The sequence below is a fragment of the Notolepis coatsorum genome (genome assembly GCF_963971535.1).
Source record: "Notolepis coatsorum genome assembly, chromosome: 10".
Taxonomy (NCBI): domain Eukaryota; kingdom Metazoa; phylum Chordata; class Actinopteri; order Aulopiformes; family Paralepididae; genus Notolepis; species Notolepis coatsorum.
In genome coordinates, this window is record NC_140174.1 from 12,374,745 (window position 1) to 12,388,419 (window position 13,675).

Here is a 13,675-nt window from a genome sequence, read left to right on the forward strand (position 1 = left end):
CTTGTTGTGCCTCCAGGAGTCTGTGTGTCTTTGTTAACTCTGACTTCAGTAGCCTGGTCCACAGGGATCCGTCCAAAGGGGTTGTTACTTGACAGCTGCACCAAGAATTGGCCTGTCTTGAAGGCCTCATACACAGCAGGATGCTTCTCTGGGCGGTTTTTCATCTGAGAGAAGTAAGGGGACAGGTACCTGGCATAATTTATCTTATCATAAGCAAAGCCCCATGGGATCATACTTATTATAGCATGGAGGTGCAACTCCCAGTCCCCCTCACGAGAGGCACGCAGAAGGCCAAGTATTACTTAAGTTATCTACCATGTCAATGTATGACATCCAGAATGCAGAAAGCTCTCCATTGTTGTGACGGAGGTGTTCCAGAAAGTCTGTCCACAGGGTTATCAGCTCAGCTAAGAGGTGACTTTGGAGCAGATTGTTCGCCGTCTGTTGGTTCAAGTCACTGGCCATGTCTTTCACATTGTCCAAGAATGATTTGATCATCCCACTCTTCTCTGGAATGCTGTCCTCAACCCACAGTGTGAACTCTGAACTCTGCCCATGCGAGTCTCATCAGTGCTTCATAGATGTACATGTGGACCCTGACAGCACGGTTATAGTGTTTACCATCAAGGACATACAGTATGGCAGGGCTATTCAACTAAATTGTTCAGGGGGCCACATTGTCAGAAACCCAAGGGGCCAGGGGCCGGACTGCCATGGCGCCTCCCCGTGCTATGAATATATGTACACTTGACACAACACGCAACCACATTTTCACAACTTTTATTTAAAGGGGAACTATTTTACTATTTCTTTCACTATTTGGGCACTTTTACACAATTCCTGTGGGTTTATGGAACACCTCTGTAATTTATTTTTTTTAATTCATTGTTTTGTATTTCTAATCAAGTACTCAAAAACAGCATTTTTCTACCTCAAGATCTTAAGCCGTTTTGAGCCTGGGCTCCAACCACAGTGGGAACTGTGTGGAAACTCAGCTGATTATCATGCAGCGGTGTCTCTCTGACATCACAAATCAGCAAATTTTCAGATGACTCAGTTCAGTGAGGGTGAATATTGTGAGAGGAGAATTGGAAGAATGCGCCAATATGAGAATTAGAGACATAGATCATATTAATATAAGTCCACATAGCTAGGAAACAATGCTAAACACTGAAAAGGGCCATTTATAAGATAGTTCCCCTTTAACTACATTGCAAAAGTAGTATACTTTTCAAAAAAAGTGCTTCATTTATGTGCCACATCTGCAACATCTCCTGCAAAAAGTGCTTCATTTATGACTGTGCAACAACTGCAACATCTCCTCTTCAACATTTCAATATAAAAATAAAATAAAAAACAAATAAGTGCATGATGTGCATCTGAACATTCTAACATCAACACTTGAACAAAAAAACACATTTATAGTGCAGCTGAGCTTATGAAAAAGTGCTTCATGTCTGTGCAACAACAGCAAATCACAGCATCTTATTAGCACTTATTGTCGACTCTTAACTCTCAAACATCAGGGGGGGGTGGGGCGCAGACAGGCCTAGCCTACATACACACATCTAATGAGAGTGATTGCACTTCTTTGACTGGGCAATGGCAGAGAAAGAGGGTTCATAAAGTGAGGGCTACCCGCAAACAGTGATGCAAATGCTCATTTGTCAAGGAGGCATGGTTGCTTGTTTTAATGGCATTCATGTGAGAGAAACTGGATTCACAGGTGTATGTTGAGCCAAACATTGTTAGCACAGATATTGCCAGCGTTTTTATTTTGGGGAATGTCTTGACATGAATACACTTTATCCAAAATGTTGTGGTGGATTCATTCTCAAGTGCCTGCTTCAGAGCAGATGATGCTTGCATGTCAATTATTTCAAGTTGCAGGAGACCTTCATCAATGTGAAGTGATGCAAGGAACTCTTGTCCTTTTGTGGAAATAGCAGCTACATTGGCAAATGGGTTGCTCACAAAATGCATCAATTCTCTGGACATGTCAAATTCATCAAATCGACTTGCAAAGTTTTCCCTCAATTTATCAATGAAATCTGTCATTAATTTAGTGACTGTTGGCTCAATTGTGCGTGTTAACGTTGACATGAAAAGAAAAAAGTAAAAAAAAAAAATATTAAAAAAAAATATTTTTTTTTATTTTTTTTTATTTTTTTTTATTATCATGTAATCTTTGGCGGGCCAGTTGAATAGCCCTGCAGTATGGTACGGAATGTCCCCATTCTGAGAGGAATGTTGGAGAAGCGCTCTTTGTGCTTCCAGGCAATTTCAGTGGCTTTCGCATATAGTGCTTGATCCATGACTACCACAATTGATTCTAGATGCAGTTCCTTTCTGATTATCTCTGATTGATTCAGGATTTCAAACACTGGTCAACTGTGTGGCTGGTGAATTGATGGTTGGCAGATACCCAACTATATCTTGTGAGATTGGTTCTTGGTCCCTGGTGCTGATATTAAAACCAGTCCAGCTTGGGATTGTCTGATTCTCTGTATCTGTTTGCCTTGCAAGTGCCCACACCAGGTTCTTCTTGCAGGCAAGAAGAGCAGCTTCCTTGGTTTCTTGGACACAGTGTTCCCTGGTTGGGAGAGGCTGTGGGCCCACGCACCTGCTACATATACTCCCAGTTCTTGGTCCTCAATGGTGACCGATCTCTGCTTCAGTTTCTCAATGTGTGGAAGCTCAGCTCTTGGTAGTTGTGGTCCATAGACATTGGCCTGTACAACTATGCCATTGACTCTATGTGATGTGCCCTTTCCAGTGAGAGTTTCCTCAAGTCTTTTTTTTTTTGATCCACTTTTTCTCCCATTTTTCTATATTTTTCTCCCATCCCAATTTCGTATCATCCAATTCAACCCTCCCCTGTCACGAACGCTGTTTCTTGCCTCCCACAAGCCGGCTGCAATGTGGACTAAGTCATACATAGCACAAGTCCCCTCCGGTACTTGAGGTAACAGCAGTCGCATCTTTTCACCTGCGCAGCTCGATCTATCAGTGTCGAGGAGTAACGCGTGGGAGGCTCACGCTGCCCCCGACACTTCCTGATTCTACTGCGCAGGCGCACCAACCGACTTGTAGGAGTCGCTTGTTCACAACGTTCGATCCCCACCCTTCAGTTTTCCCTCCCCGTAATACGGCCAATGTGTATTACTGCGGACGACCAGCCAAACTGAAAAACAATGTGGAGAGCTGGATTCGAACACGCGAATCCTAGCGTCTCCACACTGGTGGCGAGTGCCTTAGACCACTACACCACCTAGCCGCCCAGAGTTTCCTCAAGTCTATCAATATTGTCCAATGCAAGATTGATGCTGGAAGTACAACTCTTTGAGTTGAGGCTGTTGCTAGCTTTTGGATACACAGAGCCGTGTCCTTCTCTTCAAGTTGGGAGTAATAGACCCCATGCCCAAGCTTGTTCAGTGTTTGGATGAGCTCAGTATTACCTGTCCTTACTGCTGTGGAATAATAATATAATGCCCTCATCATGTAAAGACATTCCCCTCCCCTGTGTCCCCTTACCTGTGTGCCCCTCCCCCACCCAATTGACCTATCAAATGGGACCACATCCCTCCCCTTTTAACTATATAGGGCTCCTCCCGACCAGAATCCAGAATATATACTATATATATTTCTATCTGTTTGGTTAATAAACCTTGTTATTATCCAAACCTCGGTTGACTGAGAACATTCTTCTTCATGATATCCACAAATATCCCACAGGGGCACACAGGTAAGGGGACACAGGGGAGGGGAATGTCTTTACATGATGAGGGCATTATATTATTATTCCACACTGCATAAGGAAGTAGAAGGTGGTTTGTGTTAAAAATGTAAACATGATTACTTGATTAAAATGTATCTTACGCTTTCTTCTAGCATCACGATCGGCCATGCTTGCTGAAAGAGGGGTGTGGCTCTAATGCAGTCCACTTTAGATGATGTGGAACAGTGGTTGGCTTATAGACATCCAATAAAATGTTTGTTCATATGGGTGGGTGGAGTCAGATAATAATAATTATAGATCTAGACAGCCTTTAAAAGTCATGTCCATGGATCAAATGGGATATCTTTATAAATTGTATCATAAATGTTGTATTTTTTGTGAATTTTTATCAGATCCAGAGTTACATTTGTAGTCAAGGAGTAGGAGGACACATTCAGTTGCATTATTATCCATGTGATATTGGTAATAATGGTCATATTGCCTTTTAAATTAAGATTATGTACCAGGCGAGGATATAAATATGATGTTTTCCTTCATTGTATCTCCATTTACTCTGGAATGGTAATATATGTGGGTTTACTTACACTGGATTCATATGTCCTAGCTTGTTACCTATCAAAGGAGACCAGAAACATGCATATAGGCCTTGTTCAGGAGCTATCATGATTCATTTGGGGCATGTAATTTCGGACAGGAGGCCTGAAAGATATGCTTGGTAGTGTTATAAAAGCTGTGATAGCACACATTTGGAGGCAACTGCTGCATTGCTATCACATATTTTCTAGCAGCAGGGGTGTATACCTTCCCAAAAATCACTATGAAAGTTAGTCCCCCAAGATGGTAGCCGTGGCCCAAATTTGGGGCCCTGGTTCACGGCCTATAAATCCGATTTTTGTTTTTAATTAGTTGGTCTCCACTGCAACTAATCAACGTATAAAATGAAGCCATAAACATAAACTGTTACTTCAGTGTCCTCCATGTTTAAATCCATCTTCTTTATTGTTCATTTGCGCATGCGGGTCAGTTCAGCAGCGTGGAATCTGATATTGGCCCCATTAAAAAAAATATATAATAATAATAATAATAATAATAATAATAATAATGTGAACAGCTAAACAAAACAAAATCTGACTTGAGCACTTGCGGTGTGAACGCAGCCTTTCCACACACAGACACACACATATCTCCAGGCCTCGCCAGAGAGGGGATGGTCACCAAGGAGCGCAGGGTTAATGCAGCAGTTCACGGGACTGTCCCTGCTCTCACACACACGCTAATCAGTCCACGGGCCCCCGTGCCCCCCTGACAGGGCGCTGTGACAAGCACATGGGCTCCCGGAGAAATGCCTTTCAACATTCCCTCCCCGGGCCTTAACGCGCTGACATACCACCGTTCATTAGCACCGGACTGAGACAGAGGGAGGGAAAGAGAGAGGGGGAGAGAGAGAGGGATAGAGAGAGAGAGAGAGAGAGAGAGAGAGAGAGAGAGGGGGGGGGGGAGATAGAGGGAGAGAGCGAGAGAAGGAGGGGGACTGTTTCCCAGTTGTTTTTCGTAATACACAGTGGCGAGGAAGAGGGAGGGAGAGGAGGGTGACGATCCAGGAGACACGCAGGAGAACAAACAGCCTCTGAAGGAGGTAGGGAGGCACAGAGAGAGAGAGAGAGAGAGAAGCCACACCGGTGAAAAAACAGAAACTTTCCATCCATGGAGGGAGAAGCTCTCATCTGAAGGAAGTGAAACCAGAGGTACGTTTTTTTTTACAGCTGCATTCGCCTCAAATCCAGTTAACAAGCGATGTGATATAACCATGCAAACGGCCTGTTGAGCTTTTAGAGTGCCCTGCCCTGCCCTGCTCTGCTCTGCCTGGGCGACACACACACACACCCACCCTGAGATCAACAGTTTGAGTGTGTGTAACTTTAAGTGCCGGGGGTTGGGGGGGGGGGGGGGGTGGAGAGAGAGAGAGGTCAATGAGAGAGAGAGAGTGAAGAGGAGAGGAGCTTGTATGTTACATGAGAGGGGGGAGAGGCTCACAGGGTAGAGAGAGGGGCAGGCGGACAGAGAAATGGAGAGAGAGAGCTTTTGAAGTAACAAGTGGTCACTTGAGTAATCATTGGTGATTCAGACAGACAGACAGACAGAGAGAGAGAGAGAGAGACGTAAGTGCTGGCTGTTCCCAGGCCTTTGGTTCCTGTGTGTCGCTTCTATATACTTGCTGTTTATGTGTATATAAAGTGGACTGTTATTAATCAAAGTGACTTGAATTTTGAATCCATCTCGGATTAGAAAAATGACATGCGGGCTGCTGTTGTAACCAATGAGAAGCTACTACAGTCCCTCTTCCTTCCTTCCTTCCTTCCTACCACATGGTCAGGATTTGCTGAAGATTAAACAAAAAGAAAAGAAGTTCAAGACGCTGCTTTGATCTCTGCACAGACGCCGTGTGAAACCAGATAGTTATGAGGACAATACCGTATATTATCAACATTTATAAAACTCCCGGGCCTGTGATCTCTCGATCGAGGCCAGCTGCGTGGCGGAAAGGCGAGGAGATGGGAAGATAAACAGAGAGAGAGAGATGAGGAGGCCCGCTTTCAGAGCGGAGCTCTCTCTGCTGTGTGTGAGAGAGAGAGGGCGAGAGGGAGAGGGAGAGGGGGAGAGAGAGAGAGAGACTCCTGTTCCTCCCGGGTCCCATGATGCGTGGTCTTGTGATGAGGTGCGGCCCCTCACTTTACCACCGGGGCAGCGGACAGGCGTCAACGTGTCACCCAGACTGAAATAGGCCTTCTTGCGTGTGTGAGTGTGTGTGTGTGGGTCTGTGTGTGTGTGGGTCTGTGTGTGTGTGTGTCTGTGTGTGTGTGTGTGTGTGTGTGTGTGTGGGTCTGTGTGTGCGTGTGTGTGTGTGTGTGTGTGTGGGTCTGTGTGTGCGTGTGTGTGTGTGCCTGTGTGTGCGTGTGGGTCTGTGTGGGTCTGTGTGGGTCTGTGTGTGCGTGCATCTGCATGGATCTCCCTTCGTTTGTTCCAATACCGTAGATGTCCTCGTGACAATGCATCTGTCAGTCACTCACGTCCCTAAAATGTGTTTGCTTTACACAGCTGTGATAACTTAAAACTCATTTCTAAACCCCCAGCCACGCTCTCGCTCTATAGTTCCAGATCAGAGATCTCTCTCTCTCTCTCTCTCTCTCTCTCTCTCTCTCTCTCTCTCTCTCTCCTTGTTTATCTTGGATTTCCATATCAAATGGCAGCAGCAGCAGGCGTGGGGAGACAGTTGGAGAGCTAATAGCAATAGCGGGGCGTTAGCCGGAGCAAAAGGGGAAAGATGACCTTCTCCCCGCTGTTTATTTTGGGACGGCAGCAGCGGGACTGGAGGAATGCCGGAGCGGCTGTTCTATTCCCGCTGTCAGGGTTCCAGTGCTGTTATGAACTTCCCGTCTCTCTTCTCTCCCCCCTCCTCCGTGTGGAATGCCGCTGGCTTTTTACTCGCGCACGGGATTGGATGCATGTAAGCAATGTACAGTATAAATAACGCCTCATCGGTATAGCCCCGGGGGTTGTCACGGTAATAATGAGCTCAACGGGACGTGTTGCCAGGTTCCAGTCTAGTTGATATGATGCCCGTAGCCAAGGGCGTAGGTCTGGTTTCAACGCTTTTAGCGGGACACCGTAAGCGGTCCTCCCCTCCCTGGAAATCTGAAAAACTTAATTTCCTGCATTCTAGTGTACTTTTCTGCATCAATTTGTGCCTTTTCTGCATCGGTTTATATTGATATCCCTCTTATTTTTTTTTACCTCTTTTGGGGAGGGGGTTGTCTTTCATATTTGTTATATTTTTTGAGGGGGACAAATAATTACCTCTTCTCAATATTGAGGGGGACATGTCCCTGGCTGCACGCCTATGCCCCCGCCCCCCTCTAGCTCATGGAATGAACTCCAACAGTCCTTAAAGCTTGAGATTCTCCCCTCTGTTGCAGCGTTTAAAACCTTGATCTCCAACCTTTGTGAATCAAGTTGTACGTGTTTTAATTGATTTGTTATCCTTGCTTTGCCTTGTCTTGTTGTCTTGTTTAGTTTGTTATGATTGTATATGCTGTGTGATTTTTATATGCATTTTTCTTTCTTAACTCTGTATATATACACTCAAATTACTTTTTATTTATTTATTTAATTTTATCTTTATTTAACCAGGCAAATCAATTAAGAACAAATTCTTACTTGTAAATGAGGGAAACCTCAGTTGCCTTTCGAGTTTAAATAAAGGTTTTAAATGGAAAGAATGAATGATCAGACCCTGCTATATTAGGCCTATATACCAAAGGAAGATGTAATGGTCCTGTGTATCTGCTTTGCTGGAGACACCGGTGGTTCAAGCTGTTTAAGTGCAGTGTGCTGACCAGCTGTTTGCCAGTAGGAAGTCATTCATCATTCTGGAACCTATGGAACCCTTTCTAGTGACTTAAGGTCCTTAAGGTCATTCTAGTGACTGGCTGGTCCTTAATAAGGTCGTTCTAGTGACTTAAGGTCCAGTTTGCTCTGAACTAGTGATTGGAATTCCGGCTCTTTCGGCTCCTCAGATTTTTTTGTCGCTTATTACCTAAATGTATGTACAATTATATGTAAAATGTATTACTAATGTAAAAAAAATATATGTAGCAGGGCTTTATGGGAGTGGATGTACACGGCCACCTGGTAGTGAGGACGCAGCAGAGCTGGGTCCAGCTGAGTCCCCGACTTTAGGCCAGGAATGTTGAAGTGGAGGTCGAGCAGCAGGAGTGGATGGGGCCTAGGATTCACTGACCTAGGGATGTTACGCTGGTCCTTCTTGCCCTCCAGGGCGATCAGCAGTAGCTCCCCACACACCCACACTTCCCCCAATACTTCCTGGGTCCTCCCACACCCGATGGCAGTAAAGATGGATGATATATTCGCTCCCCAAAGCAGTACCCTTCCTTAATGATGAGTAGAGACCTTTCACAATGAAATAATAGGCAGGGGGTGGGGAAAGGGTTAAACTGTAATGAGCATTACCCGGAAAGGGTTAGACAGAATGCACATTAACAGACACGCACACAGTGGTCCCATTTACTTCTCCTTTACTGGAAGTCTGATGCACGTTACAGATTATTACACACCTATATGAAAGTTATTTCCACACTGGGCACCTAGTGCTCTCGCTCTATACTACAGACTCAAGTTATTCCCACACTGGGCTAGACACAGTAATAACCTCTTCCCTTTAAGGGTTATCTACTGCTCCGCTTCTCCGTAGATGGGGGGAGAGAGGGGAAGAAGAGGGAGAGGGATAAAGGAGTTCAATGGGATTTTTGTAAAAGAACAGTATTATTACACTCAACCAAATGACAGTGGGCCCACGTTACAAATAAAAGTCCTATATATAGCCGGCTTTTCCCCAAAATAATAAATGGTCGGGGCGCTCCTAGACACTGTTATCAGCGTCAGTTCAAAGCACTGTTTTCTCTTCGCCCTTAGAGAGCCTGCGCCGCCCAGTGGCGAATGTCTACCGATAAAACTTCAGCACTCGGAGCGCTTGCTGTACTTATCCAAATGGCGGGCCCGCTCTCACCACCAACCGTCCGTGTGGTGAAATGGCCGTCTGGAGGTCCTGTGATAGCAGGCAGCCGGGCTGGGTAGACGTTGGGCAGGTGACTGCTGGGGCAACGGCTTGGAGGGGCTGGAGGAGCGTGCAGTGTAGTGACGTCCGCTGCTGGGCTGAAGGGGGCCGACACGCGGGCTAAACTGTGGTGCTAGCCTAAACAAAGCTAAGCTGTGGGTCGTGGTGAACCCCCTGTCATGACGCATATACTTACTAAAACGCAATGTGGGCAATCTCTACCACACTCTTCGGCAGTCGCTCGACTGCTTCTACGTTCACAATGTCTCTTCCGCATTAACTAAAAGCTAAGCTATCACATACTCATTACTAACCCGCTTCGTAACAGGGTTTATATCTCGCATGCTTGATCTCCGGAGCTCCAGCTCCGTGCGTCCTCTCTGTGGAAAACGCTGAAGAGGAAGTGCCTCCCATCGGCGCCGCCCCTGAGCCCATCCTTCTTCACCTGTATCTCCCTGCCCAACGTCGTCACCAGCTCCCCCTGGCGGCACCTGTATCCTGTCCCACTATGAAGTGTCAATGTTAGGATAGGGACCCATCAAGAGAGGTAGCAAGTTAAGTGTCAATGTTAGGGCAGGGAGGATCAAGAACGGTCAGCCGGTTACACAACGTCCTCGCGAACACAGGGAATGCAAGGAATTAGCGTTAGACACATTGAATTATTGTCAGACATATTCAGGTGTCTACACATACATTATATCAAATGTTTATTATTTATATGGCTTCATTTACATACTCAACATGGAGCAGAGTGCTACAAAAAACATTATTATAAAGTACAAGCTTAGCTTAACTTTGACAGAAAAGAAAATAGGAGAAAAACAAATCGGCTCCCAATCAGGAGCCGGCTCCTGTCGTTCACTTCAAAGAGTCGATAATTCATTATGAATTGAAAATGGGGGACCCTGATGTAAACAAGATGAAAGTCTTTCTCTGGTCTGCATCCCCTTAACAATTGTGTGTATTGAGCTGTACTGTATTGTACCCATTCTGCAATCTGTTAATAAAGTTAAAAATGTCAACCAATCAATCAATCAGCCGTTTCGTTCGCGACCGACACATCACTAATCAGAACAGGGTAAATCTGCATTTTGCTATGATGCCCCTCTAGCTCATGGAATGAACTCCAACAGTCCTTAAAGCTTGAGGTTCTCCCCTCTGTTGCAGAGTTTAAAACCTCGATTTCCAACCTTTGTCAATCAAGTTGTATGTGTTTTAATTGATTTGTTATCCTTACTTGTCTTATTGTTATGATTTTATATGCTGTGTTGTTTTATATGCCTTTTTTGCTTAACTCTGTGTGTACACTCGACGTGACTGTAAATGAGGGAAACCTCAGTTGGCTTTCGAGTTGAAATAAAAGGTTTGAAATGAAATCTCTGCTTCGCTTGGCGTCTTAAAGCTCCTATAGGTGATTTGTCTGGTAAAACTACGTTGACTTCTCTCTCCCTCTCTGCTCCAGACAAGTCTCCAACAATGGCGACCGTCCCCAAAGACCCCCCCGAGGACACCAAGCACAAGAGCTTCTGGGTGGTAAGGAGGACGTTTCTAAACATGAACCCTTTCACTAGCACACTACAGACGGTTAACCTTCTGTAGTGTGCTAGTGAAACCTTCTGTAGTGTGCTAGTGAAAGGTTAACCTTCTGTAGTGTGGTAATGAAAGGTTAACCATCTTTAGTGTGGTAGTGACAGGTTAACCTTCTGTAGTGTGGTAGTGAAAGGGTTAACATGCTGCAGTGTGGTAGTGAAAGGGTTAACATGCTGCAGTGTGGTACTGAAAGGGTTAACATTCTGCAGTGTGGTAGTGAAAGGGTTAACTTTCTTTAGTGTGGTAGTGAAAGGGCTAACCTTCTTTATTGTGGTAGTGAAAGGGTTAACATTCTGCAGTGTGGTAGTGAAAGGGTTAACCTTCTGTAGTGTGGTAGTGAAAGGGTTAACATGCTGCAGTGTGGTAGTGAAAGGGTTAACATGATGCAGTGTGGTAGTGAAAGGGTTAACATTCTGCAGTGGTAGTGAAAGGGTTAACCGGCTGTAGTGTGGTAGTGAAAGGTTAACCTTATGTAGTGTGGTAGTGAAAGGGTTAACCTTCTGCAGTGTGGTAGTGAAAGGGTTAACCTTCTGCAGTGTGGTAGTGAAAGGGTTAACCTTCTGCAGTTGGTAGTGAAAGGGTTAACATTCTGCAGTGTGGTAGTGAAAGGGCTAACCTTCTTTAGTGTGGTAGTGAAAGGGTTAACATTCTGCAGTGTGGTAGTGAAAGGGTTAACCGAGACACGCCCCCTGACGTGGTCCGAATGACCAGCAGCTGAACTATGTGGTCAGTATGACGCCTGGCTCCCCTGAGACGAGCGCGCGCGGCTGTTTGTGTGCAAAGCACAAATCTTCGCGTGTGACCGTTTGTGAGGAAAAACAATCCGCCGCCGTTGCTTCTCATTCCAACCCCTCGTCGTCCTCATCTCTCTCTCTCTCTCCTCCGCGCAGCCAGGGAACTACGAGCGCACGGTGCGCCGCACCGACCAGTCCTACCAGGCCTGCAGTGACATCATGGTGTGCTTCCTGGAGCGCGCCAAGGTGGAGAAGCAGTACGCCCAGCAGCTCAGCCAGTGGAGCAGCAAGTGGAAGACCATCGTGGACGCCAGTGAGTGCCAGCGGATGGGGGGGGTGTTGTCAGAGAACAACTGGGTCAAAGGTCAAAGCGGGGCAGTGGCTCGGGGGTTAGAGAGCCGTGTGGGTCGTGTGACCGCGTGGTTTGCCGGTGTCGAGTACCCGGATCGTGTGCGCAGGGAAACCCCCGGCGATGGAAGTGCCCTTGAGCAAGGCACTTAAAGCCCCAATTGTTTCCCGGTGGAGCCGGCTGGTGGCCTACTGTGATTGGACCGAGCATTCCCCCCGGGTGTGAGTGTGTAGCAGGGCTTTGCTGACAAACAACATGCACGTTCAACATGCGCGTTCAACATGCACGCTCAACATGCACGCTCAACATGCACGCTCAGCAAAACATTTGATAGATAAAGATGTAAAGGAACAAAAGGTAATTGAATGAGTTGTAAAACTGACATATTTGAGGTATTTTCGATCATTTTAAGTGACTGTCTTGTTGAAGTTGCTCTTTACCTTCCTATTGTAGCGGGAAATTCGATTTTGGACAAAATGTTTTCAGGAATGAACACGGTACTTTATTGATTACATGCAAAAATACCAGTTATTCCTTGCGAGAACCGGCGAAACACTGAATCATTATGTCTTTTATACATATAGTATCAACCTGAGACAACAACACTACCACCTACCACCTCCTCTACCTTATCAACCTGAGACAACAACACTACCATATCAACCTGAGACAACAACACTACCATATCAACCTGAGACAACAACACTACCATATCAACCTGAGACAACAACACTATCATATCAACCTGAGACAACAACACTACCATATCAACCTGAGACAACAACACTACCATATCAACCTGAGACAACAACACTACCATATCAACCTGAGACAACATCACTACCATATCAACCTGAGACAACAACACTACCATATCAACCTGAGACAACAACACTACCATATCAACCTGAGACAACAACACTACCATATCAACCTGAGACAACAACACTACCATATCAACCTGAGACAACAACACTACCATATCAACCTGAGACAACAACACTACCACCTCCTCTGCCATGGGCTAAGAGGCTCCTGAAACATCACCCCATTTACATTGATTGTGTACATAGTGATTCTATTCAAGTCACAGTAAACTCTCTGTCAAACCCTCCTGTCATATTGATGCATGGACGTTCAAACATCCACATCTACAGCTAAACATGTCATCAGGCCTTCATAAACACGTAGACTACATCATTATTATTTAAAACAGAACATTCATGTATCGCTATTATTCACAAGTACATTTTATAACTGTTTATAGTTTGATTTCTTTCATCGCTCACTGTACATGCATAAATGGTAAATGGTGCATTTATACAACAGCTTTTATCCAAAGCGCTTTACCACTTATACTATATATATATACCTCACATTCACCCATTCACTCACACGAAGGCGACCATGCAAGGTGCCAAGCTGCTCACCGGGAGCAGTTAGGGGTTAAGTGTCTTGCTCAAGGACACTCCGTCATGCCCCCGGGGAGGAGCGGGAATCGAACCGGGAATCGAACCAGGAATCGAACCGGGAACCTTCTGATTACCAGGCGGCCGCTCTACCTCCTGAGCCACTGTCACATCAGAATCAGAACCAGAATTTTATTTGACATATCAGCATGACATCAATAC

The 13,675-nt window shown here is 45.5% G+C and overlaps 1 protein-coding gene across 2 annotated transcripts in view; it reads left to right on the top strand.

The window, feature by feature from the left end:
• Positions 1–5,361: 5,361 nt before the first annotated feature.
• The window catches only part of LOC311235319 (protein kinase C and casein kinase substrate in neurons protein 1-like), a 28,594-nt gene continuing 20,280 nt past the window's right edge, over positions 5,362–13,675 (top strand). The window contains exons 1-3 of one of the 2 annotated variants that reach the window (XM_084322747.1): positions 5,362–5,484; positions 10,834–10,904; positions 11,852–12,008. In XM_084322747.1, coding sequence (XP_084178873.1) covers positions 10,848–10,904; positions 11,852–12,008 — 214 coding nt within the window. In that variant the 5' untranslated portion in view covers positions 5,362–5,484; positions 10,834–10,847. Of the gene's footprint in view, positions 5,485–5,768; positions 5,899–10,833; positions 10,905–11,851; positions 12,009–13,675 lie in introns of those variants that run through there. The other variant, XM_084322748.1, reaches the window with a different exon arrangement.